Source organism: Arachis stenosperma, chromosome 5 (genome assembly GCF_014773155.1).
Source record: "Arachis stenosperma cultivar V10309 chromosome 5, arast.V10309.gnm1.PFL2, whole genome shotgun sequence".
NCBI lineage: Eukaryota > Viridiplantae > Streptophyta > Magnoliopsida > Fabales > Fabaceae > Arachis > Arachis stenosperma.
In genome coordinates this window covers 523,207-547,977 of record NC_080381.1, presented here as the reverse complement: position 1 = coordinate 547,977, position 24,771 = coordinate 523,207, and the positions used below count along the sequence as shown (strand labels likewise).

The 24,771-nt window shown below is 31.3% G+C and overlaps 3 protein-coding genes across 3 annotated transcripts; 2 read left to right on the top strand and 1 right to left on the bottom strand.

Annotated features, from left to right (window-relative positions):
• Positions 1-532: 532 nt before the first annotated feature.
• Positions 533-1,957, bottom strand: LOC130979432 (uncharacterized). Its single transcript, XM_057902879.1, has one exon. It carries the CDS (start codon positions 1,955-1,957, stop codon positions 533-535), a length of 1,425 nt encoding a protein of 474 aa, XP_057758862.1.
• Positions 1,958-9,099: 7,142 nt separating this feature from the next.
• Positions 9,100-12,949, top strand: LOC130982647 (7-deoxyloganetic acid glucosyltransferase-like). Its single transcript, XM_057906691.1, has 3 exons — positions 9,100-9,755; positions 10,761-11,196; positions 12,250-12,949. Exons 1-3 carry the CDS (start codon positions 9,263-9,265, stop codon positions 12,776-12,778), a joined length of 1,458 nt encoding a protein of 485 aa, XP_057762674.1. The 5' UTR covers positions 9,100-9,262; the 3' UTR covers positions 12,779-12,949.
• A 46-nt stretch (positions 12,950-12,995) lies between these two features.
• LOC130982646 (7-deoxyloganetic acid glucosyltransferase-like) lies at positions 12,996-17,876 on the top strand. Its single transcript, XM_057906690.1, has 3 exons — positions 12,996-13,549; positions 15,348-15,783; positions 17,242-17,876. The coding sequence occupies exons 1-3, from the start codon at positions 13,057-13,059 to the stop codon at positions 17,768-17,770; spliced, it is 1,458 nt and encodes a 485-aa protein (XP_057762673.1). The 5' UTR covers positions 12,996-13,056; the 3' UTR covers positions 17,771-17,876.
• Positions 17,877-24,771: the final 6,895 nt, after the last annotated feature.

Genomic DNA, 24,771 nt, shown 5'->3' with positions numbered 1-24,771 from the left:
TAGGATTTACAGCTTTTCCACAGAGTTCTCGGAAAAATGAGGACAGATTCGCAATCACATTCGATACCGGACTTGGCAATGCATTTTTCACCAAAATTGGAAGTAATTGTTCTATTAGAATGTGGCAGTCATGACTCTTCAACCCATACAACTTGCGCTGCCGGATATCAACACAACGAGCAATATTGCTCGAGTAACCATCTAGAAAGATCACGTTCTGTAGAGTCTTCAGAAATACATCCTTCTGTGAATTCGACATTGTGAATATTGCTGAATGATATTTACCACCTTCGTCCGGCCACAATTCAGGCCTTATGCCCATGCTTTGTAAATCTTTGCGCACTTTAAGATTATCTTTTGATTCGACGCTATCATTTAAGATAGTGTAGACCACATTCTCACAAATGTTCCTTTCTATGTGCATCACGTCAAGGTTATGACGCAGCATGTGATCCTTCTAGTACGGGAGTTCAAAGAACACACTCCTCTTTTTCCAAACCGAGTCATCTTGATTTGCATCTTCACCAATGCGTCATCTTTTTATTGTCAGAGTTGGGTTCTTCCCAAACGATACTTGCAAGTTAGACTGCTGCCTTAAGACATCTATTCCAGAATACTTTTTCGGTGGATCTCTGCTTTCAACTTCTCCGTCAAATCTAGTCCGGTCTACTCTATATTTATGGCCCTGATTCAAGAAGCGGCGATGGCTCGTGTAACACCATTTTCGACTGAATGTTAGTCGATGAGCCTTAGCGTCCACGTTACACGTAGGACAAGCTAACCCACTGTACGTGTTCCACCCAGACAAATTTCCCAACCCTGAAAAATCGCTAATAGTCCACATTAACGCCGCCCGCATCTTGAAAGTGGTCCCCTTATTAGCGTCATAAGTTTCAACGCCATCCCAGAGTTGCTTTAACTCATTCACCAGGGGCTCCAAATAAACATCAATGTCGTTACCCGGCATTTTAGGACCGGGAATAATCATAGATAGTATAAAAGATGACTGTTTCATGCATAGCCAAGGAAGAAGATTGTACGGAATAAGAATCACCGGCCAAATGGAATACGTCGTACTCATATTTCTGAAAGGATTAAAACCGTCACTTGCTAAGGCTAAGCGAACACTGCGAGCATCGTTGGAAAAGACAGGATACTTTGCATCAAAGTCTTTCCATGCTTCAGCGTCCCTTGGATGCCTCAAGTACCCATCGTTATTGTCTGCCTCTTTATTCCATAACATGTCAGATGAAGTTTTGCTACACATGAATAACCGTTGCAGTCGTGGTATAAGAGGAAAGTAACGGAGAGACTTTGCTGGGAGAGGCTTTCCATTTTTTTTGACAGGTATTTTTAGTTTCGTAACGGAACCCTTTCGCGTCTTCTGCTTCCATCGTGAAGTCCCACACTGCTTGCATTTTGTCGCGTTCTCATACTCACCTCGGTACAACATGCAATCATTCGGGCATGCATCAACCTTTTTGTACTCAATCCCTAACTTTCGGATAGTTTTCTTGGCTTCATACAAAGTGGACGGGAATTTGGCTTGCTCAAATACATCCCGCAATAAGTCCAGAATTATCGACATAGCCTTGTCACTCACACCACACATACACTTAATGTGATAAAGTTTCACTAGGAAAGATAATTTTGAGTACTTCGAGCAGCCGGGATATAACTCCTCCGTTCCATCCGCAAGAAGATCGGCAAAATCCTGTGCATCGCGACTTGGACCATCGTATGGCAACTCTATATCATCGTCTTCTATAGGATCCGCTGTTGTGGTCTCCTCACTTCCAGTAGGCATTGTGAAGTTAAATGCCTCGTGTACCATTTGAAGATATGGATTCACGTCGGGGGTAGGGTTCTCAACTATCGGTGTGCAACTAGAGCTCTCCTCAGCTGGTTTCTCACCATGACGCAACCACAAAGTATACCCAGCGGGAAACGACTTCATCAACAGGTGGTCGTACGCATCCTCTCTTATTTACATAAATTGAAACCCACATCGAGGGCATGGACACTTTATCATGTTATCCGACGATACATTCGCAAATGCAAAGTCTAGGAACATATTCAGTCCTTGTTTATATTCTATGCTATCTCGTGACTTAAGAATCCAGGTTTTGTCCATGTCTATAATACACCAAATATAGGTATGGTAAAATACGTGTGCAACTAAGAACATTTAAATTTATACTAAAATATGCAGTAAATAATAATAATAATAATAACAATAATAATAATAATAAATGAAACTAATCAAGATATAAATATATTATTTTTTAATCAATAATGAAAGAATACATACTTTTTATGAATTACGTATGATGAATAGAGTTTTAGAAAAAAAAATTATGCATCAAATTTCTCATATTCTCATTATATGTTTTATAGATTATTTAATAATTATTTAATTATTTAATAAAAGAAAGCCCAAAAAGTTGGTTTCAGATAATTGTAATAATAGAGTTAATTACTTAGATAGATAAAAGTACAAAATGTATTAATATTTTAATTGATTTTTACTTTAATTTATGTTTGATAAATAATTATTAAAATAAATATTCAATATAAAATTCTTCAATTTAGTAAATATTAAACAACAACAACAACAAAGCCTTGTCCCACTAAGTGGAGTCGGCTAATTTAGTAAATATTAAAGTGAAGTAGAAAAAAAAATCAGATATATAACCGTCAACTAAATAAATTCATTAATTAAATAATATATCAATAATAATATTTTGTTTTTTATTAAATTGATTTAATATATATTTTTATTTTATAATATATCAAAATTTAATTCTAAAACTTTAAAAATATATATAAAATAAATATTTTGACACAAAGTAATATGTATTTTTTTTAAATGTGGGAGCAAATATAATTTTTCAATGGGACACATATATATTTATACATATATTTTTTTTGTTTTTTTCCAAAATGCTAGTGGGGGGACTTGCCCTCACAACTCATTACATGTATCCGTATCTGAAAACATCTTTATTTTAAAAAATACGTCAAAAAATTAGAGCATGTATACGAACATGTAAAAAAACAAATACAGTTATAATAAGGGGATAAAATTTTTTGCCACCCCTAAATAAAACAAAACATACTCCACATAAATACAGTTATAATAGGACGATAAATTTTTTTGCCAATTACTGTTTGGCAAAAAATAACAACAAGAATTTTTAGATATAATACTCATTCATATGAGTTCATTCATGGAGTACCTCACAAAAATCATTAGTCTAACATATACACATAACTCGTTACGCACCTTATGTCTGTAGGTCAAAGATGCCAAAAAAAGGTAGTCCGAACTGTATATCAAATAGAAGTGAAAAGTTAGTAAACGAAAAATATCATTCAAAAATTTATTAAAATTCATCAAGACATTTTCAAAAAATTATAGCATAAAAAAATAGTGTAAGATGATTGTTTTCAAAAACAATCATTAAAAATTAAATTATTTTAAATAGCATTTTTGACGTACAAGACACATTTTTGATATTTTTAAAATATTAGTAAAAATATGTATTTTACATTAAAATTTTAAATTTATGACTATTTTTTATATATTTATATAGTACTGAGTCAACCGGTCAACCAGTAAAATATTTAACGGGCTGAGATCCGGTTCGGGCGAACCGAACAGTGATCTGGCCGTGTCATTCAATCAAGGGCTTTCCTTTTATTTTCAGCCCACATTAAACCCTAAGTGGAGCTACTCCAACACAAATGAGGAGAAGCAAATGCATTGCCGCCGTCAGGACAAGGAAACCGCGAACTCTCCTCCAACGCATCAGACTTCACCTGCCGCCACCCATATCCGCGTGCCGCCGCATATGGTCCTCAAGTAGCTGCCTTTCCCTCCGTCGCGCACATACAATCCTTCATTAAACCGCCGTTCCCGTCACCGCGAAGCAGCCGTCGCTCACCAGATCCGTCTGGTAAAGGTCTCCGCGAACTCTCCTCTCAACGCGTCGGAGTTCACCCGCCGCCAGCCATATCTGCGTGCCGCCGCCTTTGGTCCTCAAGTAGCTGCCTTTCCCTTCGTGGCGCACATTCAATCCTTCCATTAAGTCGCCGTTCCCGTCACCGCGAAGCAGCCGTCGCTCACCAGATCTGTCGCAACCTCGGTGCGTTCCTCGGTACGATTTTATTAATTTATTGATATTTTTATTTTTAATTAATATATTAATTCAAAAAATATATAATTGTCAATTAAAAAATAAAAAGCTAAATTGTGTTATTGGTTCAAATTCTAAAATATTTATTTTTATATATTTGAATTTAAAATGAAACAATTAACATTTTTTTAAATTATTAAAAATAATCATTTGATTCACTGCTATTATTTTGAGGTGTCACCTGAAATCAAATTGAATTTTGGGTCTAGATGTGAAGTCTAAAAAAATCAAATTAAATTTTGGGCCTAGATGTGAAGTCTAAAAAATTAAAGCTAGGGGTCTTCTATTTTGTTTGGATTTAGACTATAGTAGAGAATACCTACAAAAATTTTAAATAGAGTAAGAAGGCTATAGTATTAATTCTACTTTTTAAAAATTTGTGGTTTTACAAATGGAGTTTCTAACAACCAGTTTTAAAACTGGATTATTGCTTAAAAAATCTTAAAGTTACAAAAAATTAAGTGATCATAATGGTGGTTATTGGTAATATACATTAAAATTTCTAGTAGACTTTAAAAACATGTAAGAAGATATGTATCTTTATTGTAAAAAAAATAAATTAAAGCAATATAGCATATATATATATATATATATATATATATATATAAACTCATCTAGAGATTAGTAAATGTAGATTATGTATATATTGATATATTTGTTTAGTGAAAAGTTACTGCGGTAGATGTTCAACACCACCAAATTTGTCTCCTATATTATCACTTTTAATTGTTGAATTACTTAATAAATTTTATGTAATTATTAATATTGAGCTCTTAAAATTTTTAAATAGTGTACTATATTGTTTGAAACTTGATACATGTAATTGATATAATCATTGTGCACTATTGAGTTTTAAATTGTTGTTATCTTGCTACTTGTCTAATGACCTTGTGTTGTGTAAAGTAATAGTCAAATGCCAAGGAAACCTCGGTACACCGTTAGTACTGCAGCCGGACCTGCACCTGCCCCTAATAGTCGAACATACGCTACTCCGGTACGTGTTTTACTGCACAACTTAGATCAAATATTCATTTGCCTTTTAGGATAGACCTTTGTTCAATATAAGTTCTGGTTATACTAAAATAAATTGGTTGATGTACTAACTACTTTTTTTTAGCACACGGATGCAACACATGATACGGGTGCAAATACTTCTTCTGCACAGCAACGTGCTAGAACGCGTCCACCTCCGCATTCCGGCAACGGTGCTCGACAATCCTGTGTAAAGGGTATACCATTTAGACCACCGCGCAATGAAGCACGGCTGGCTGCGTCAAGTGACATTGGGGACGATGGAGCTCCTGCGACAAATACAAAGCAACCGGATTTACATGAAGTCATAGATGACCAATCAGAAGATGAAGACTATGACCCGGAGGCGGATGAGGTCAAGTCGTTCGATGACCATGTGGACGACTTAATTGCTGCACGTGAAGTTGAACGCCAAGCCCATGTCAACGGCAAAAAAAAGACACCGATTATTGGGTTGTTGATGTCATAGGTATTCTTTTGATGTTTGTCTCTTAGAAAATATAATTACTCTTCTCCGTGCATTATAATTCGCTTAGTAAACTAACATTTAAAGTTTGTTCCATCTGTTAGAAAATGGTGTCACTTATCCTATGGAGCTGACTGTTAAGGAGGCATTGGCACTTCCTCCTAGAAAGAAGATCGTGCTAAACCATAACAAATAGTTGCAACAAGTTGGTCAGGCAGCGGGCCTATTGAGCGGGTTCTTGGGGACATTGGCGTCTGATTTTCAACAGTTGCCAATTGGTGAAAAAAGTTGGAAGACAATGAGCAAGGCTTCCAAGGAGCATGCATTTGACCAGTTTAAGGTAATGTTTAGTTTTGTTTTATAAAGTAATGCGTTACCAATGCTTATTTCGCAAATGCTTTTTTTTTGGTATATCTTGAATTGCAGATCATTATTAAATAACTTAAGCCACAATTAATCCGGTCCTTCATGTATGGCAATGTAACTAGTAGTTGTAGTAATAATAATAACAATAATAACAATAATAATGATAAAACTTAGAAACCTCAGGAGAATGTTAAAGCTGCTCGTATAGTAAAGAATTGGAGAGTGAGTATCTATAGGTTATGATTTCCGGTTAAATGAAAATGTCAAGTTAAGATAAATATGGAAAACACTCGCACAAGCTGATTCTGTTACCTTCCTAACTTTGATATTTTGGAATATATTGTGGTTTTAATTATTTGTTGAGAGATTTATTTAATTATTTGCTATCTATGGGGTTGCTGTTTTTATGTCCTGCAATTCTCTGTTAGTATGTGGATTTTTTTGGTTTTCTATTTTTTTGTTTTAGTCTGATAAAGTAGAGAAGGATAGTGCATGTTGGGTTTCTTCTGTGATGTCGAATGGATTTGGAGTTAAAGTTAAATGTTAGAATGATGGTGTTAAAACATTGATGTCAATATAGTTATCAGGTTTGTTGTGTTATCTTATGATCTAAACTACTTGTAGCGAGTCTTCCACTATAAGGACGATGGAAAAGGGATCATAAAGCGGAAAATTGTACAAAGGATAGGAAATTCCTGGAGGAACGCAAGGAATCATTTGTTCCATAAGGTTTATGACGAAGAACTGACTTTTGACCAAAACCTCAAGCGTAAGCCAGCAGGAATAGAGGCAAATCACTGGAAAAAGTTTCTTGAATATCGGTTGAGCGAGGACACAAAGGTAACAAATGCTTAGTTGAAATTTAATTGTATTCGATTTTAAATCGTCATGAATTACTATTAAATATGCTGAATTTATTGTGATAGAGGAAAAACTACTACCAAAAATTTCATCACCTTTTTCTTTTTTGTGTTTCCTCATATTGTACATGCCTGACTTATGAAACCATTAAAAGTATTAGTAATTTATCCCGATAACATTCATGTTTGTCGTTTTGTGTGTAGGAGAAGTGTAAAAAAAATGTTGCTAATCGTTCAAAGCAACTGTACACACATACCGGAGGTTCTAAAATGATGGCAAGAAAGAGACACGAAGAAGTAATTAATCTAAATTCGTTTCTAGAATGGTGACGTGTATCTGGTAATATAGTGTTGTCTGATATATGATTGTGTTGATGATTGTTATAGGAGCTACGACAGGGAAGGCCTATTGGTAGAGGAGAGGGATGGACCATGAGTCATAAAAAAAAGAATGGTTCCTATATGAATGAAGATGCGCGTCTGGTTGGGGTAAATCATGTTGTTTACTTTTTCATATTTCTATATTAAGGTAGTACTGTTGAATTTAAATTAGTGTAAATCCAGATATCACATGTTTGCAGGAAGCAATTGAACACATTGAGAGCGAAGACCCCTCCAGCAAGGAATTTTCACATAATGATTCCCTTGCACAAGTGCTTGGCAAGTAGCACCCAGGAAGAGTTCGTGGACTTGGTTTTGGTCCATGTTCCAGTCAGTGTTTTCGTAGCATTCCACAGCAGTCTGATTACGGTGTACAAATTGAGGAGTATCAGATGGAGATTGCAAAACTTAAGGCGGAGGCAGCAGAACTTAAGGCGGAGTCAGCAGAACTTAAGGCGGAGTCAGCAGAACTCAAGGCAGCAGCAGCAGAGGAAAAGGGAGGCAGAGGGGAAGGCAAAAATGCAGAGTATGGAAAATTTGTTAAGCTACATAATTCAGCAACAAGGAGGTAGTTTGCCACCTGAAATAGCTGCAGATTTGGATTCTTTGAGAAGTGCACCAACCTCATCCCATGCAATATGATGTGCGGGCAGCTAATTATTTGAATTATGAATGTTGGAATCTAAATACACTTTTAATTTTTCACTGTCATAATGACTTTTGAGATATTTATTTTTAGTTGTTCATTTTGGTAACTTTATCTGTAGTTTACAGTCATCGATGCACTAAATTCAATTAATTATTAAAATGATTCACTTTTGCATATATTTTTGTTTTGTTTCTGGTGTTGTAGTTTGATTGACTATTATTTATTTTAATTAGGTAACACAATTGAGTGGAATAATGTATAAAGAATAATAGAACTGGCATATTCTAGTGTAAATTCGGGTTTTTTTATAAAAAAAAGTGTAACTCCACATTTGGCAGCGGTTTTAAATCCGCTGCTAGATCCTAACGGAATATGTCAACGGACATCATTTTGCAGCGGTTGTCAAGCAATGATATTCTTGCGATTTTGTAGCGGAAAGAACCGCTGCAAAATTATACCGCTGCAAAATACTATTTAACAGCGGTTGTCCAGCGGTTGCTCTTAACCGCTGCAAACGGTTTAGCCGCACGCTATCTTTCTGCGGGTGTATCAACCGCTGCTATCTGTATGGCAGCGGTTAAAAACCGCTGCTAATCCTATAAATAACCGCTGCTATTTGCCGGATATGGTGTAGTGTCTTTTCGGGGATGACTAGGCAAACAGAGTGCTGAGATGACACCTTTCCTACCACACTTGATGATGAGTAAACGACGCCGTTTACCCTTGACATCCAAACAAGTCAGAAATGTTGTCGCTTTGTATATGAAAGAGAGAAGAAACTATGGAAACCTAAAATAAAGTATTCTTCTTCTCTATCTCCACTATTCTTCATTTCTAACTTGTTTGAGCGTTTAGGGTAAACGATATGATGTCATTTACTCATCATCCAACGTGGTAGAAAGAGTATCATCTTAGCATTTATTTGTCTGGTCATTACCAAAAAGAATCGAAAGACCATATTAGTATCCGGACTTAAATGTAGAAGTCCAGTATATATAATTTTAAATTTCGGAAACTAAAATAGATAATTATGTGAATCTAAGTGATCAAAATGGAGATTTAATTGTCGTTCCTCTATACTTTTTCTCATGTTAAAAGCTCCGTTAGTTGACGGAGTTGCGTGTAAAAATCAAAGAATACCGCTTGCACCGGCACATGATCAGACATTATTTGCCCATAAGAATCTATATATGTTATATGATTATATATGGTACCATACTCCCATTCCCTTCCAAACCTTGTCTTAGCTTCCATTATATAGGAAATTAGGCTTCCCCCAGGAGTTGTAATCTCAACGAGCACGCGAAAAATGAAACCGCCGCAAACATCTTCAGCTCATGTTCTGATCTTCCCATGTCCAGCACAGGGCCACGTCAACTCCATGCTAAACCTTGCTCAGCTCCTTGCACTCCGCAACCTCCACGTCACTTTCCTAAACACCGAACACATCCACAACCGCCTCACGCGCTTCGCCGACATAGAATCCCTCCCGGCTCGCTACCCTACACTGCGGTTTAAGACCATCCCTGATGGTCTACCGGAGGAGCACCCTCGCTCAGGGGAGCGATCCGTGGAGCCGCTTCATTCGGTGAAGGTGCATGGTAAGCCTCTTTTGAGAGACATTTTGGTAAAAGAAAAGGTGACTTGTTTGGTGGCTGATGGGTTTTTCGGAAAGTTGGCGAATGATTTGGCTGAAGAAATTGGAGTACCAATTATTCATTTTCGGACCATAGGAGCTTCTTGCTTCTGGACTTATTTCTGGATTCCGTACCTCTTTGATTCCAATGAACTCCCTGTTACAGGTATGCTATGTGCCTCATATTCCTTAATCCTTATCTTGTTTCTTACTGTATCATACATGATTACAATAGTACACCACCGAAAATGTAGATTTATTAATTTAGATTATGGCAAATACTCAAAATAGTAAAAACATCTTTTAAAGATATTTTATTTAAAAATATAATTTATTTATTTAGATACACTTTGAATAAAAATAATATTTTTATAAATATCAAAATCTAACCGTCTAATCTATCATCTAAAAGTCAAAAGAAAATATTTTCACATGAAAACAATTATAAAATTTTTACTATAGTCCACCACATTATTATTAGCCGTGTAAAATTTGAAGGTTATAGCATGCATTTTTATTAATTATTTTACCTTAATTTTTTATATAACATAATAAATAAAAAAAGTTATACTTTAGCACTGATAATGTAATAGTTTCTGATCCATAATGTGACAATAATACACATTTCAATATAATCAGAAGGGTTTATTTATGCTACATTTCAATAAAATCTGTGTCTTAATAACTAGATCTCTTTTTTTTCTGCTTAAAATATTTTTCAGGAATTTTTTCAAAACAAAAAATTATCTTATTTTTGAATTTGAGTAAAAGATGAAATATATATGGCGTGGTGGTTGTGCACGTTATCTCGATCTGTACTATCTTATCTCCGCTACTATCACTTTTCATACAATTATTGGATGTTTTTGGATTTTTCGCCTTATCCCTGATATAAAAAAACTCACAAATTTTGTCCTTTCAGTTTTGTTTTTTTTTTTTTTTATAATAAATCTGTATTAGTTTCAAATTAAACTTTCTATTTGCAGTAGTCACCTTAATGTTTATACTTCTTTATATATTAATAATATGTTGAATTTTAAATTTACAAATAATAATAAGACCAATTAGTCCCTTAAAGTTAGAAATAAAAGAAATTAAACATGGACCTCCGATCCAAAAAAGGATGTGATGACTAATAGCATGTGGTATGTTATGTCCAAAATCCTTGAAGGGGAAGAGGACATGGACCGCATCATAAGCACCATAGCGGGAATGGAAAACTTGCTTCGATGTCGAGACCTCCCAAGTTTCTGTCGTCCAAACCGGGCCAAGGGTGAACCGTTCATTCCTCTGGAAACCATTGTCTCTGAGACCCACCAAACGCTCCGTGCACGCGCGGTCATATTCAACACCTTTGATGATCTTGAAGCCCCTGTGTTGTCCCACCTACGCCGCCGTTTCCCTACCATCTTCACAGTCGGCCCTCTCCATCAACACCGTGAATCCAGAGCACCAACCGCCGCCAATACAATGACGTCAAACAACAGCATCTGGGAAGAGGACATGAGTTGCATGGCGTGGCTCGATTCTCAGCCATTCAGATCAGTCATATACGTCAGCTTTGGTAGCGTCACTACCGTCACGCGGGAGAGTCTCTTGGAGTTTTGGTATTTACATTTCAGAGTAGTGAAAATTCTAATATCTAAGAGCTGTTAAATAAAAATTAGTCAAATCAGTTAAATTATCTAATGACTCTCAAATATTAATTTTAAGTGAAGTTAACTACACTTGAGTTTTCACCTTTACATATACTTTATTTTAGTGATTGTTTTTTTATGCACACATAATATATAGATTTAACTTTAAATAATTTAATAAATTTAATTAAATTATTATTTAATAATTTTTAATTATTAATTTCATATGAAACTGCATATTAATATTAAACTGAATTACTTTTATTAATTTGAATTTATAAATATGTGACTAATTATATTTTTAAAATTATTTTTTTTATTTTTTTTTGTGAATACCAAATATAATCTCTTAAGTGACTAATCATATCAAAATATGTTTATATAAACTATTAGATAATTTAATATATTTTATTAATTTTTTTATATTTTTTACTAAATTATTTAATATAATAAATATCAATTTCTTAAAAAAAATTTCACATAAAGACATAAAAGACATACATCTTAATGTGAGTAGTCATTTAATTTCTATAAATGTTTTGATTTATAGCTAATTTTTGGTATCAATATATCACGAAGTTTCTATATTTAATAAACATATTCATATTTGAAATTCAGGTACATATCAAAAAATATATATTTTGATCTATCATATATATATATCTATTGTTATATTAATTATTAGGAAAAGTATAAAAAAACAATAAGAATATTAAACAATATGAACAATAACTGGATGTTTAATTTATTAGATATACAGATGGTTATTATTAGGATTTAGAAAGTAATTTAAGAGTGGAATATTATTTTATTATGTCAATTATAGAGTTTATTGTTCACATTATTCACAAAAGTTATTGTCTACCTAACAAAACTGTAATTATTATCTAATTAGCCGTGAGATAATTTGACTGATTTAACTAAATTTTCATTTAATAACTCTCAACAATCAACTTCACGTGAAGTCGACTGGATATGAGTTTTTCCTCTAATTAAACTCTTGGTACCTATTTTTTCATTTAGGTACGGTTTGGTTAACAGTAAGATGCGATTTTTGTGGGTGGTGCGGTCAGACATGATAGCCGCCGGGGAAGGCAAAGATGAGAGTGTACCGGCAGAGCTGGTGGAGGGAACCAAAGAAAGAGGGTTAATGGTTGGGTGGGTCCCACAAGTGGAAGTTCTTTCACACAAAAGCGTTGGTGCATTCATGACGCATTGCGGGTGGAACTCGACCATAGAGAGTGTGGTGGCTGGTGTGCCTATGATTTGCTGGCCATACTTTGCGGATCAACAGGTGAATAGCAGGTTGGTGAATGAATCTTGGAAGGTTGGGTTGGACATGAAAGATGTTTGTGATAGGAACGTTGTGGAGAACATGGTGAAAGATGTAATGGTCAATAGGAAGGAGGAGTTTCTTCAATCGGCAAAGAAATTGGCAGTTTTGGCTCAAAAAAGTGTGAGTGAAGGAGGTTCTTCTTACGACAACTTGGACCGTTTGATTGACTTCATAGAATTGATCAGCCAAGAGCATCTTCGCTCTGAGACTAGTTAGCAATAGCAATGGCCAATTGCAATTTATGGGATGTGGATGTTCCAAATTCCAATAAGCAAATAATTTTTTGTTTGTTATCTACCTCTACTTGATAGAATTATATGCGTTAATAAGCATAACTATATAGAAACGTGAACCACGTGTGCATTGACGAATCTAAAATTTTTTAATACTGGGACAAATATACATATATTATAATAAAATGTCTTTTTATTATCATACAATTTAATCAATTTTCAAAAGCTGAAAAATAATTGATACTAACAACCACACAGAAAATGAAACAACAGCAAACATGTTCAGTTCATGTTCTGATTTTCCCGTGTCCAGCACAGGGACACGTAAACTCCATGCTAAACCTTGCTCAGCTTCTTGCAGTCCGCAACCTCCACGTCACTTTCCTCAACACAGAACACATCCACAACCGCCTCACGCGCTTCGGCCACATAGAATCCCTTGCAGCTCGCTACCCTACGCTTCGGTTTAAGAGCATCCCTGATGGTCTACCGGAGGAGCACCCTCGGTCAGGGGAGCAAGCTATGGAGCCGCTTCATTCGGTGAAGGTGCATGGTAAGCCTCTTCTAAGGGACATTTTGGTAAAAGAGAAGGTGACTTGTTTGGTGGCTGATGGGTTTTTCGGGAAGTTGGCGAATGATATGGCTGAAGAAGTTGGAGTAGCAAGTATTCATTTTCGGACCATCGGTGCTTCTTCTTTCTGGACTTATTTCTGGATTCCATACCTCTTTGATTCCAATGAACTCCCCATTACAGGTAAGTACGCCGTACCCATTCAGCCATGGTGAAAATTCAGTCGAAGTGGACTTCACCTGAAGTTGATATTTGAAAACCGTTAAATGAAAATTTTGTCAAATCAGTCAATTCATCTTACGGCTCTCAGATATCAACTTCACATGAAGTCGACTGTATTTGAGTTTCCACCATCAGCATTCATAATTTCATATATGGTGACGATATTACATATACCATGAATAATATCCGGTGAAAATATGTTTTAAATATCTATTTGCTAGTATATTTAATTTAGATTATTAGCAGTTTAAACTTTTGAATGTTATAGTACCATGCATTTTATTAATTATTTTTATATAACATAATAAATAAATAAAAAATTTATAGCTTACCGCTGGTAGTGTAATATTTTCATTATCCATACATACTAATCAATATATATTTCATGAATCATTATACATTTTAATATAGTCTGTTTTAATAACTAAAATTTTTTTTTCTTCTTAAAATGTTTTTTTAGGGCTTTTTAAATAAAAAATTATCATATTTTCCAATCTGATTAAAAGATGAAAGATTTACGGTGTCCACATTGTTTCTGTACTATCTTATCTAGCTGCTACCACTTTTCGTACCATTATTAGATATTTTGGATTGCTTCTTAGCCTAACAGGGGACGTTGATACTTGGCCACAAAAACTCACAAATTTTGTCCCTTTTTTAAGCTTAGGAATTAACAAACTAACAAACAAAAATGAGATTTTTAAATAGACACTCGAAAAAGTTAGGAAAATTATTTGGAGTTTTACCTGAATATTAATGTGAAGTTGTGAACTAGTAGTGGTCCGATTATGGATCTCATGTCCTGAATGAATTATATCCTATATTTCTGTTCAATGTTTAACAACGTACAATATTTTGCCGTTTGAGAAATGTTATGTGACTATTTGTTTTAAAATGTGGGTCTAAAGGAGGATGTTGCTGTTAAAATTAGGGTAGTGTCTTTAACCTCTACATCTGTGTTTAAGAGTTGGGTTAAAAGAGCGACGTTTCCTATTTTTGGAAGCTCCTTTGGAAATGAATGTCCTTTTGAAAAGGACGACGTTTCGGCTTCACTTAATATGTCATTATTTTGTTCTGTAACTGATACCTATCACTTAATTAGACACCTTAGATTGTTATTCTTTATGTAAAATATCTCCGTTAGTCTAGGTCAAATGATGCTGAAATTTATGATTTTTAATAGAAAAGATTAACATCGAATTTCTCATTAATTTTTGAAGAATATTAAGGATCAAAAAATTTTGTAATTTATAGCCATTAATTAGTTATTATTAATGTTTTTTAATGATATAAAATTGCTTACTTTCTTTTAAATAATTAAGTGTTAGCCAAATTTTAATAAGAGCAATGTTAGGAGTCAGCAACTTTTGTGATTAGTAGCCATCAAATAGCCATCAATTATGATTTAATAGTATGAGATTGATGTGAAATTTCATCAAATGGCTCACATTTTTCTGCTGATTACATGTTGGCCAAAATTCAATAAAATTTCTGTCCCTTATACTTTTCCTTTTAATAAAACTTCTGGTCTCGACTTTCTCTTAATTTTTTTAGGGACAAATCTATCTAATGGCATAAATTTTGAGGACCTATTTGAAAGAATATTAAATTACTCTTTACTGTATTATTATACAGTTGAAAAAATAATCTGAAGTTAAAAGTTATAAGAATGGCGCATTCATTTTTTGTGCTATATGACATATAGTTCTAAGTTCTCCATTACCATGTGCAAAATGATCTCATGACTAAGTCCATGAAGGGGACGAAGACATGGACCGCATCATAAGCACCATACCAGGAATGGAAAACTTGCTCCGATGTCGCGACCTCCCAAGTTTCTGTCGTCCAAACCGTGCCAAGGGCGAACCGATCATTCCTCTTGAAACCATTGTCTCCGAGACCCACCAAACGCTCCGTGCACGCGCCGTCATATTCAACACCTTTGATGATCTTGAATCCCCTGCGCTGTTCCACCTACGCCTCCGCTTCCCTACCATCTTCACCGTCGGCCCTCTCCATCTACACCGTGCATGCAGAGCACCAACAGCCACCAATACAACGACGTCAAACAACAGCATGCGGGAAGAGGACACGAGTTGCATGGCGTGGCTCGATTCTCAGCCATTCAGATCGGTGATATACGTCAGCTTTGGTAGCATCACTACCATGACAAGGGAGAGTCTCTTGGAGTTTTGGTACAATTTGCACGTCCCTCATATAATGTTGCTATACAATTGTGTAGCTTATTTAATCCCGTCTTATTTTCGAAAAAATAGTGGCTTAGATAAAGACGATCAAAATATTTATAAAAAAAAATATTTTTTAATAATTAAAATTTAATACATATAATTAATTAAATCACATTATTTTTTATAAAATTAGGTGAGACAAATTAATTTAACAAAAAATGGTGAATCAAATTTTGAACTAATCTAAATTAATATTATTTTTATAGAAAATAACTAAAATATCTTTATTATAAAAGATAACTAAAATACTTCTATTATATATATTAATTTTAAAAATCCTAAATTCTAACTCTTTTCTTTTCTATCTTCGTACTATTAGAATTTAGAATTTCTAAAATTAATATTTATATATATATATATTAATAGGGATATTTTAATTATTTTTTATAATAAAAATATTGTAGTTATTTTATATAAAAAATATTAATTTAGACTGATTCAAATTTTAATTTATTAGTTTTTTATTTAAACTAATTTGTCCAGTTTAATTTAATAAAAATAACACAATTTAATTAGTTATATGTGTTAAATTTTAATTATTAAAAAATATCTTTAAAAAATATATTTTTAATATCTTTATCTAAGTGGCTTCTTTTAAAAAAAAATCACATGCACTTTTTTTTTACATTGATAGCTGAATATTTAACTAAATTATGATTTAATAATTTTTAATTTTTAATTTTTCGTAAAGTAACTGGTAGTAAGTTTTTATTTTTTTTTATTCACGTAATACAATTATATATATATATCAAATTATGTTATCTTTATTAAATTTTATAAATACACGACTAATTATATTTTTAAAATTATTCATATTAATACTAAAAATTAACTACTAAAATAATCATATTTTTTTGTCATAAAATTATTTTATGAATATCAAATATAAATGATAGATTCATGACTTCGTATTCATACATATTAGTTGCTATGTTAATACTCATATTCTTATTCGTATTCAAAATTTAATTTAGAGAAAAATAACAAATAAATTCTTCAATAGTTGCTATGTTAATACTCATATTCTTATTCGTATTCAAAATTTAATTTAGAAAAAAATAACAAATAAATTCTTCAATATTTACATTTTAGATTTTATTGATATCTAATTATAAAGATTAATCTATCTGAAATAGAAATTTTTAGAGACTTATTTGTCACTAATATATTAATGATCTATGACTTATTAATATATATTTTTTCTAATGTAGAAACTCACGTGCACTCGACTTCACGTGAAGTTGATAGCTGAGAGTTGTTAGATAAAAATTTAGTTAAATCAGTCAAACCATCTAACAGCTTTCAACTATCAATTTTACGTGAAGTTGGCTTGGTTGCACATAAATTTCTACATTTTCCTAATTATTATGTAATTAAACTCTTGGTACATATTTTTTCATTTAGGTACGGTTTAGTTAACAGTAAGATACGATTTTTATGGGTGGTGCGGTCAGACATGATAGCCGCCGGAGAAGGCAAAGATGAGAGTGTACCGGCAGAGCTGGTGGAGGGAACCAAAGAAAGGGGGTTAATGGTCGGGTGGGTGCGGCAAGTGGAGGTTCTTGCACACAAGAGCGTTGGTGCGTTCATGACGCATTGCGGGTGGAACTCGACCATAGAGAGTGTGGTGGCTGGAGTGCCTATGGTTTGCTGGCCATACTTTGCGGATCAACAGGTGAATAGCAGGTTGGTGAGTGACTCTTGGAAGGTTGGGTTGGACATGAAAGATGTTTGTGATAGGAAAGTTGTGGAGAACATGGTAAATGATGTTATGGTTAATAGGAAGGAGGAGTTTCTTCAATCGGCAGAGAAATTGGCGATTTTGGCTCGAAAAAATGTGAGTGAAGGAGGTTCTTCTTACGACAACTTGGATCGTTTGATCGAGTTCATAGAATTTATCAGCCAAGAATGTCTTTGCACTGAGACTAGTTAACTTTTTAATTATTATTATTATTTGCTTGTTATCTACGTCTACTTATCTTTGTGGAATAATTTGCATCAAGAAGTGAAGAACTATGACATCCTCCTTTATTAATAAGAGAAATCTATAAAAAGATTACTTTTATATTTATTCCTTTTATTTTGCAAAGTAATTAAAAAAAATGTATGTTTGTTATGCCAACATGGCATTAAAAAAAGTTCTATCCAATGGCCTAATTAATTTAATATATATTTGCATTTAGACTTTTAAATTTGTAAATTGTTAATTCAAGTATATATTGAGTTGTTTTTAAATTGCTTATGACACAAATAAAACTAAAAAGAGAAAAAAACGTTAAAGATGATATTTTGGTATGGTGCCTATATCTAACATGTCTAGCTATAATATGATTCACAAGACATTCACACTCGAATCCAGATACAATTGTTGCAAGACATATATGATAACCATTAGATTAAGGTCTCATTATTATTATTATTTCTTTTAGTCATGGATTTCTTTTAGGGAAGTTCTATGGTATGGATAGAGTTAAACATTCAGAGGTATGGATTCGACGTGGATGGAACGCAGTTACGACGCGTGCACAGGAGCCCTGTGTCATTGAAACAGGTGAGCTAATAGAAAGGTTGACAGTAGCAGGCAGGTCTCGTATTTCGTTCTATAAAGTGTTAACAATTTATTAAAATTGATTAGATGTGTGGTGTGATTAAGCTTTATTGAATGATGGGCTGAATAAAATGTTGGAAAGTTTTTTTGATTTGTTAGTTGAATTTTGGAAGCCCATGACAATTAGATGAAAAATTTTGAAATTTTTTAAGAGTGATGACATAAAACCTAAAAACATGTTTTTGAGGAGTGTCCGAAAAAGGATGGTGATAGTACTAAAGGGATAAAAAATTAGATCATGATATTGGATGAGCAAAAACATGATGATTACTCCCGTATATATTTGTATGTATTTATTAAAAATTAATATTAATAAATATCATATAATCATAAAAAAATAATAATGTTATAATTAATAAAAATATTTTATATTTGTTATTTATATATATTTAATAATATTTATATAAATAATTATAAATAATAACAAATATAATTAATTTTAATATAAGTGAAAATAAAAAAATATTGTGTAATTTTACTATATAAAAAAATATGAATAAATTAAATTTTTAGAATTTGTTCTACTTTATTACCAAATAGAATACAAGAACATTAATTATCTTTTGTATTAATTTTTTGTATACTATTTTTCAGTGTCTTATCTTTTTTCATTCTCAAAATCGGAGACAGATTTAGTATTTGTATAGCAAAAATTTTTGTTTAATTTTGTAAAAATTTAGCGGATCTTCTTTGTTAATCCCTTCCAAAGATTAGCGCAGTTCAAATTAATTTTTGTTCGTCCGCTAAAATTTTTAGATTTTTCAAGTACAATTTATATATTTTTTTCATTGCTTTCAACAAAAAAATCTACAGAATTTAAAAAATAGATAAAGTAAGGTAGGGTAACAATTTTTATATGCAAACTTCTATATTTTTCAGATAAAATTTATACAATTTTATCTTTTTTATTCACGTAAAAAATTACATAACGTAAACAACACAAAAGATATGATAAACTATGTTTTATTTAGGGTTTAAGATTTCAAATGATATTTGTTTTTTTTTTAAATATGGCCCTAAGTTATTTCTAAGACCAAACGTAAATAGGTGTGGACGTTGACAAAAGAAAAATGAAATTACACTATTTTAATATAGGTCAACAAATTTCTATTAATTAAATAAAACAATTTTTGAAATAAATAACCTAAGTTAATTATTATATTCATATTTTTTAAAACATTTATATTTTTTATTAATACACATATTTTTATAAAATTTAAAATCCTTTTAAAAATAATATACCAACAAATCATTTATTTATATATTTATTACAATAATTTGAATTAGAGTACATTGCAAAATAGCTTTTAAGTTTATTTGATATAAATTCTATTATTTTCAATAAAAATCAAACGGATATTATCCAAATCATAACAAATTAAATAAATTTTATTTTCTAAATCTATTTAAATTATACTGCAAATATAGTTATATCTCATTGTTACTGACAACAACATATGTTGAATGTCGTTCATAAATGTTTTTTCTTTGCAAACAACATTAATAAAGAATCTTTTACGGCAATACTATTGCATGACCAAATTATTTTAATAATTAACTTAGTTCAATAAAAAAAACGCACAGAAGAAGAAAAAAACAAATATTTAATTAAATTTAATTAAAAAATAATTTTTTAAAATAATATTTTTTATTATTTATTGCTTAACTCATTAGCAGTGAAAATGATATGAATAATAAAAAATACATATTTTTAAAAAATATTAATATACTTAAAAAATGTCTAAAAATAGAAACATTTCCAATCCAATAGAAATGGAAAATGCAAAAAAAGATGTCACAAATTATAAGTATTATTTACAAAAAACATATATTTACGATTTCATCCAAAGATCACTTTAAATTTCTCCAACTATCAAAAGAGACTCTTAGACTCCTAACATTAAAGATTCTTAAAAGTGGACCGATGATTGATTGTTTTGTTCACATTATAACATTTTTCGTCAGCAATTAATTGTCATGGGCTTTCAAAATCCAACCAGCGGATCAAAAAATTTTTTTTAACATTTTATTCAGCCCATCATCCAATAAAGTTTAATCACACCACATATTTAATTAATTTTATTAAATTGTTAACACTCCATGGAACGAAACACGAGGCCTGTTCCCCACCTGCTGCTTTCAGCCTTTCTATTAACTCACCTGCTCTAACGACACAGGCTTACGTGCACATGCCATAATTGCGTCCCATCCACGTTGGATCCATACCTCTGGATGTCTAACTCTATCCATACCATAGAACTTCCCTTTCTTTTATTATCTATTGGTCATAAATTGTGTGTCTAATACTCTATTTGTCAATTATTTTTTGGACACGTACTCTATTGTCTGAATGCATTGTATTTTGGATTCAAGCGATGAAATCACTCATCCTAAGAGCTTAAACTGATTTTGGAGTTCATCAAGCATCGAACTCTTGACTTTTCGAATTTAGAGCTTTAATACTATGTCATGATATCACTTATCCCAAAAGTTTCAGCTGATAAAAAAAATAACACTAATGATTATATCTCTAATACTCCTTAAACCTCCATTGTATACATTATATAAATATTCTATTAACTCCTTATACTTTCTTTTTGGTATTATCTTCCTCGCAATTTAAAAACAAGGTTTTTTCATTTAATAATCAGGCCTACTGTTGAAATAGCCAAATGAAATTTAAGAGGAAGGAAGTCTCTTTTGTTCTCGTGAGATTCTTTCACATGGGTCTAGCCCTTTCTCGTTGTCTGACATTCTGACCCAAAAACATAAGCAAATGAAAAATACACAACAAAATTTACCCAAAAAAAAAAAAGACAAAGGAGAAACTTGAGGAAAACCTAGCGTTAACAAATTGGCTTATCATCCTATTCATGAACCGTGCATAACAGAAGAAAAGGTTTATAATACTTGATATTTTCCTAAAAGAAGGCATTCAACACAAGGTACAATACAATTGAAAATTTGGGATATTTAGACATGGACCTAGCATGCAACTAGCTAATAATACAATTTGCTAATAATATATGATATTATAGATCAAATATAGAAAGTCTAAATATTGTGTTTTGAGTTAAAGTGAATCTATAGACCAAACCAAATATTATTAATAACTAACTTAATGACTCAAACATGGATGACTATGGTATTATTTGTTAAAAATTGGTTTACTTAATCTTTTAAATTCAAATTATTTATATTAAATAATTAAGAAATGGATTTTTATATAGGATATCAATAATTAAAAAAATAGGATATCAATAATTAATTGTGATTAATATCAACATCAATAATTAATTCTTATAATTATTTTTGTACGACTAAAAGTTACGTATAGTATTTTTTTTTGTAGAATAAAAAAAGTTTGTGATTCATAACATTTTCATAATGTTTTATCGTATGGACACAAGATTAATTAGATAACAAATTGAATTTGAATTAATATATTTTATTTTCTGTTCATATTTTTTCATTAATTATCTTACTTTTTATATTTACAGTAAATATTGAATATAAAAAAATATTGAATGTTATCTATTTTATTTATTTAGAGTCATAATTAAATTTGATATAATTATAGCAAGTATCTAGAATTAATAATAACATGATACTACAATTTTAAGTTGTATAATATAATAAAAAAATGTATCAATTTATGTATGCTTCCTATTAGGACCGTCAAAATGGACTAAACTCATCGGACCAACCCGTTTACCTATTTAAATGGGTGGACTTTGCCTCTAAAATTAATCACGTTTAAATTTCGGGCTAAACGGGCTAGCCTGTGTGCTAAATGGGTGGCCCGTTTATTTTTTTTTACATTTTTTTCAAAAAAATCAGTACTTTTAGTCGATATTTCTCTCGATTCGACCTGAAAATCAGACCTATCAACTAAAATAAAAAAATTATTTTTAAAGGTTTTTGACCTAAAAGTGGTATTTTTTGTCAAAATATTTTTCAAAAAATAAAATTAAATGATAAACGGGCTGGCCCGTTTAACCCATCGTACTGACCATAAACGGTCCGGACTAAAAATTAAAATTCTGGCCTGCAAATAAAGTGGGCTTAAACGGGCCAGCCCATTTAATTCATTGGCTTAATGGGCCGGGCCTAAATGGACCGGACTAGCCCGTTTGACAGCCCTACTTCCTATATAGCAATGATAATATATATATATTTATATATCTCCTCTTTTAGTTCTTTTCTAAAAATATTGGCATATAATTAATGTAGATAACATATATATTGAGTAAGTATCTCTATTGAATTAATCATAAATGTTAATAAAATATAATGAAATAAATTTCACCTAATTGTAGTAAGTATCTCCATTGAAGATATTTGCTAATTATTACCGTGTATAATTAGTGTATATATAATATATAGAGAGAGAAGGAGTAATAGTGAATTGTTACAATTATTTAATTTATCATCTAGAAAATTCGTACCTTAGACATAAATTTTTTTCTGTTTATTATTTTTCATACCTAAGGGCTACTAATTACGATTCTATCAATAGTGTTACCTATGGTACGGTAGATTATGTAATGAAAAAGTTTGAAAAATAAAGGCAAGAATTATAAGGTTATGGAAAGTCCCATACAAATTTGACAAGAACAAGACAACTTACGTAGAAATGGTTTTCATGAATGATAAGATAAGTTGATTATTTCCCATGATTCTTTCAAGTGATGCTAGGTCCATTTTATAAATATTTTTTGTTTATATTTTAAGTTTATTTGACAAGTAAACTTCGCACGAATAAAAAAAAGTGCGATTTTATAGATTTATAAGTGTTAATAGTCTTTATATTTAATTTGTTTAATAGTGTGATAATATAGCTAATATATTTGTTGGTGGATTTAACTGTTATTACTATATTATTTATGATCACATTCAGTATATATGTGTGATTTATTGAAGAAAGTACATTATTAAAACCGATTAATAACTATTTTAGAATTAATCCAATTAACACTGAATTAAAAAAAAAAACAAACAATGCATAACATGTTACTTTTTTATTAATCAAATTATTATAATTTAAATTAATTTTAAAAAATAATTTAAAATTATAATTTTAATCTTCTCACGTACATGACACGGGTAATTACCCCTTGTTATTTGTTAAAAATTGGTTTAGTTAATCTTTTAAATTCAAATTATTTATATTAAATAATTAAGAAATGGATTTTAATGCCGAAACATATCTAAATTCATAAATGTAATTTAGGATGATGTTGGGTTGATTTATGATTTACTTGATTTTGATTAATGATTCCTTAATTTTCTTTAACCAAAATCTTTTGTACTTGTAACAAAATTGAACAATAACTTTTCTAATGGGTGAGGATTGCAAAGATAAATTTATTATGTGTAGGAATTTAAATTCTAAAGATCTTATGAATATTTGAAATTTTGAGTGTACTTCTTATCATAGTTGTTAAAATCGGAGTATTAGACCGGCCAATTTGACCAAAGAAATCGATAAACTAAATTCCAAATCCATATTTTTTTTATTAGATTCTCCATCGTTGTCCTTGCATAAAACCAGGTAAAGCTTTTCTTTCCCTTTTTATATGTGGCGTCCACCTTTGATAAATATAAGAAGAGATCTTAACAAACATAAATATTACCTTAATTGATCACTAAAATCCGATACCTATTGGTCATTAGTCATTATTAACATAGCATATCGTTCACTTTGAGGAAAAAAATATTTATTTATTTATTTATTTTGGATGGAGTGGGGGAGAATAAATCAAATTTTCCCGTTAAATATTCAATTTATAAATAATATATACTAATCTTCCACTAAAGTTTGGACGATATTACACTTGATAATTCTAGATTTTGTAATCAATGAGATTAACTTCATGTATGCTTATATAAATAATCATACTGCATGTATTGATGTATGTTAAAAATTAGTTATCAATCAACTACCATATAAAAATACATATTTAGTAATTTATAATTTTTTTATTATGCTATTGTAAAAAATTAATTAGTTACTTATTACAAATTTGAACATTCTTCTATATATGATAAATTTAATTATTTTATTGATAAATTATTTAGTTAAAAACTATGAATTTATATTTATAATTAAATATATATAAATATATAATAGTTAATTTTTAATATATATATATATATATATATATATATATATATATATATATTGCAAATTCGGACGCTAACTTTGTATGTAAATATAAAACTAAGCCATTAAACAATTTATGTAAATATGAAAACTAGAATGGGTGCTAAGTATAATTTATGTAATGTCAATGGAGAAGCAAAGTGAGTGTAACTAAACTTTA